Genomic DNA, 4,684 nt, shown 5'->3' on the forward strand with positions numbered 1-4,684 from the left:
CATAAATATAACATAATAAATATTTCAGGATATGCATAAAGATTTCATATCAATACATAGTTATGGATAAGATATCAATTCATAACTCTCGATATTAGATATAGATTATATAGAGTTTTTTTATGTAATATTTTTTTTAGATATATCTGTAAGTTTGGTAAGATTATATTTTTATCATGTCTAATTTACATTTCTAAGTTTGATAGGACTATAATTTTTTTATGTTCAATTTCTCACCCCATTTTGATCTGACATAACACAAAATGTGAACCCAAAACTTCAAATCAAATCAGGTGAGAGATTTGAACTCAAGACCTTGAATTCCTTGAAAATTTATTTTTATAGCCCAACTACAACCAAGAAAAACCAATATACTTTAATAAAACAGATAAAAATATATTAAATAACATTAAAGTTGCTAAGAATTATGAAGTATTCTCGGCATAAACTGAATTCCTTCTTCATACTCCTGAATATGGCTGATACAGTTAACCCATTTTTTTTAATTTAAATGAAAGGCCACTATAACATATGCAATTTATTTTACTGAAACCATAGCATTTGATACAGTATCAAGGTTATCAGCCGTTGAACTTTGAGAAACAGGAATTGAAAAAGAAGAAAAAAAGACACGCGCTGCACCGACTTCAATTAAAAATCCTCCAATTATATGGATCCGGACTGACACTCACTGCATGAACAGTGTATAAAAATTGAAATCATTTTTTCTTTCATCAACATTCTGAACTTTGAAAAACAATTAAAATAAATATATTCCTTCAACTGATATGAATCCGAGTCCGACAAAGAAATACTAACAGAGAAGTTAGAAGGATATTGCTCTGAAACTATTGAGTGAATCATTTATCATACTATTTATTTCAATTTAATATATATTTTCAAAGCCTCGATTGGCCAAACACACAATACGTCACTGGTTCCACTCTCAACAAAACAACAATCCAAGATTAAAGGCTTAGAATTTCGAGTGTGCAGTGACAGTTACTCAGGATATCCTTAGTTTCTTATCTCGGACAATTTATGTGAGAAGAAAAACCAGTCAGGATGTCCTTAACCTGGAAGCCTGGAACGATACAAAATTCACCATTCACACAATTTAAAGGAAAACTAACTTTGACCATTTCACGACGAAAGATCTTTCCTTTCAAAGATCGAGATTTCACAACGAAAGATCTTTCTTTTCACTCTATTTGAGGGTCTAGGGTTAATTTTCAGCCAAGAAATCCGGTCTGCCTCCACACCGCGTTTCGAACCCGGCTCATATCTCGGCCCTTGAGACCTACACCTTCCATGACGGAGGATGTGGTAAAGATCCGGCAGCGAGCGTGCTCCCTCGCCAGGTATTCGTGCGGCGGCAGCCTCTCCTCTTCCTCCTCCTCGTCGCCGGCCATGTCGAAATTGACGGCATAGGGGTTCTGCTCTTTCAGGTGGTCGACTCCAAGTATTTTGCTCCAGTCCGGCACGTTAACGGGCGCCGATTGATGATGATGTCTAAGTCCCGCGTCTGACGAGGGGCCTCCAATCCTCGGAATCATCCGCGGGCTCCCGCGGATTCCAGTGCTGTGTATGACGAATTTTCCGTGCTTGCAATTATCGTCTTTGCGATCTTGGACAGATTCAAGATCGTCTTCCTTCGTGTCGACAGGCCACAGGTCTTCTTCCCAGAGTTCGTTCATATTACCTGACGACGGGGGAGATGACGAACCAAAGAATCTCTCCATGTGATTCGAACCAGTGACCAGACGGTTCTTGATCGTGTTGGCGGTCAGCAGTTCGATACACGCCAACGCTAACCAAATCCAACGTATTCTCATTCCAAATCTGGTATTCTTTTTCCTTAATATTTCAGGCAGGATTCTTCAGCAGATCGTTTCCAGAGCCAAGCAATAAGCGCCTTGGGCCTGGTTCGAATCCCCTCCCGGCTACCGCCCGCGCCCATCTCTTCGGCCTTGAACCCCGACTCGAAGCCAGCTTACCTACATGCTATTTATTCTGCTCACTCCCTCCCGCATTTCATTTCATTTCGCTCGAATTTCGCTTCGCTGACACGTCATGGCGCACTACTTTGTGCGGTTCACACGTGGCACATTATAATTCGTATGTACGCTGACGATGTGGACGGAATGCTTCCTTCTTGACAAGCCACGTACAGCAGAGGATGGGCCCGGCTGGCCCCCTTATGTTGGGCTGCAGCTTTAAAGTGTCTGGACATTGGTCCACAAAATAATATTTGTGAAATTGAAAGGAGCGGAAGGAGATTCTCAACACGTTGTTGTCAAGGTGGGCCATGACGTTATCATCATTTTTTAAATACAACCTGAGTGGTTCATATTTCATTTACTCATTAAAAAATTTGTTTGTTCATTTCACTCACTGATTTCAATTATTAGAGATTTGTTACTTGGTGAAACCTTATCTTTAGGTTATGGTTAATGATTCTTCACTTTGATTAAGGAATCTTCAAGGTTTAAACCTTAGGATTTGGTTAAGGATCTTCTCTCTGATTAAGAAATTATCTCATCTCTTATTTTTAGTAAAGAATTATATTATTTTAGATATAAGTTTTTTGGATTAATCATATTGATAAGATACGGTGGACATTTCTAACCAACTAATGTGGCCCATCTTCAAGATAAGGTTTTAAAATCTTTGTCTTGAGGATGGACCACATTAGTTGGTTCAAAAATTCGATCTAATCCTATCAATATGATTAATCCGAAAAACTTATATCTACATTATAAATCACAAAAAAATTAAATCTAAGATCATATTATTAATAAATGCTTTCATGTTTTTATTAATGTGATTTAAATATTATTTTAATTAATTTACTTTAAATTTAATTAAAATATACAAAATATTATTAATTATAAAAATAAATAAATAAATATAAATGAGTTTTTCAAAATATTAAATTTATTTAAATATTTAAAAATACAATTTAAAATATAAAAATTTACCCTAATAAATTTAAATGATGGTTATATATATATATATATATATATATATATATATATATATATATGCATCATTTAAATCCTATACCATAATTAAATAAAACCATAACTATTAAAACCATACCTATTAAATTATTCAAACGTTATTTTCATGATGGGAGTAAAGTTCATTATAATAAAATACTCAGATGAATTATTCAAGGTGGGGAGAATCTTCAAGTTGGTGAGGAAATATATAAACAATTTGGTCTATATTCTTTAATTGAGGAAGGTAGGAACTTTTCATTAAATAAAACTAGATATCCTCCAAAACCCATGGGACTCATATAAGAAGGATGACCTTTCATTTATTTTATATCAATATTCTGATTTTACAATCCTTATACTAAGGGTCAAGTGCAAGCTTATTCAATCTGGTTCGTACAAAAGATCTTTTTTTCTATTATTCCCTAAATTATTGAACTATATATATAAAATTTTAATTATATATTATATATTATTTTAAAAATGGTTGGAAATTTTATTTTATAATTAATATTTAAAATAAATAAAATATAAACTTATATTTAATTATATATAATAAATATATAGAATGTAAATATAAAATATAATTTATAACTAATATAATTATGATAATTTGTCAAAATTCTTTTAACCTGAGTGATTTGGAAGTTTTTGGAAATATGTTATAATTGATTCTTTGTAGTATATCATATTATGATATAATTGTATATTATGTAATAATGGAGCTCACATGTCTATAGGTATAATAATAATTATAATCACTTTTGATGTATACTATTTCTTACCTAGTTTTCATATAATACCAATACAAGATTTACTAGTCATCTATATGATGCTTAATATTAAATGGGGTGTTATAGCATCCTCACTTGATAAATTTTTTTTTCAAATTTTTGTAGTTGGTGGAATTACATGAAATGAAGTATTGGGATTTTCTTAAAAGTTTTCTCTTTAACTCTTAATTGTGTCTATTTCTAAATCTTAAATGTTAGATGTGTATAATTTTTTCTAAAGTTTTTCTAATTATTAGTCTTAATTTTTAATTGTGTCTATTCTTAAATCTTAAATGTTAGATGTGTATAATTTTCTCTACTTATTAGTAGTCTTAAAAAGCACTATGTTACAAACATATTTCTAATTTTATTTTTAAAATAACATTATTAAAAATATAACATATTTTCACTATCTACTTTTCTAAAAGGAAAAATGTGATTTTGCATTTTTTTCCTAAATTTATTTATAATAAATATAATAATATAATTACACTTTTAATCATTCTACTTCATATTCTATCAACGTAATATTTCATTAAATTACTTTTACTTTTCTTATCAAATTTATTTACAATAAAAATAATAATATAACTACACTTTTATAAGTTCCTTTCATATTCCATGAACTTACCCTTAATATCTCATTTAGTATAATAACAATTTTGACCTTTTGTACTTTGTCTTTTATTAAATTTGTTTGTGAAAGAAAGGTATCAAAGTTAACTTTACAACCTCAAGTTAGAGTACAATTTCCTCCCCTAACTTTTAGTGATTTTTTTATTTTTTCTTAAATATTTAAACTATTTTTTTCAAATAGCTTTTATGGTTTTATTTAGTTTTAATTAATTTGATTTAAATTTAATTAAAAATATTAAATATTAAAACTAATTATAAAAATAAAATAAACCA

The 4,684-nt window shown here is 30.4% G+C and overlaps 1 protein-coding gene across 1 annotated transcript; it reads right to left on the reverse strand.

Moving 5' to 3' along the window:
- Positions 1 to 851: 851 nt before the first annotated feature.
- LOC149184578 (protein S40-4-like) lies at positions 852 to 1,990 on the reverse strand. The gene has a single exon (XM_089418943.1). It carries the CDS (start codon positions 1,833 to 1,835, stop codon positions 1,233 to 1,235), a length of 603 nt encoding a protein of 200 aa, XP_089275069.1. The 5' UTR covers positions 1,836 to 1,990; the 3' UTR covers positions 852 to 1,232.
- Positions 1,991 to 4,684: the final 2,694 nt, after the last annotated feature.

The sequence above is a fragment of the Pinus tabuliformis genome, chromosome 3_2 (genome assembly GCF_031772625.1).
Source record: "Pinus tabuliformis cultivar Carrire ecotype Pingquan chromosome 3_2, CPIR1, whole genome shotgun sequence".
In the NCBI taxonomy this organism is placed as follows: Eukaryota; Viridiplantae; Streptophyta; class Pinopsida; order Pinales; family Pinaceae; genus Pinus; species Pinus tabuliformis.

Coding starts and splice junctions, on each gene's coding strand:
- LOC149184578 (XM_089418943.1), bottom strand. CDS start 1,835: ATGAGAATACGTTGGATTTGGTTAGCGTTGGCGTGTATCGAACTGCTG.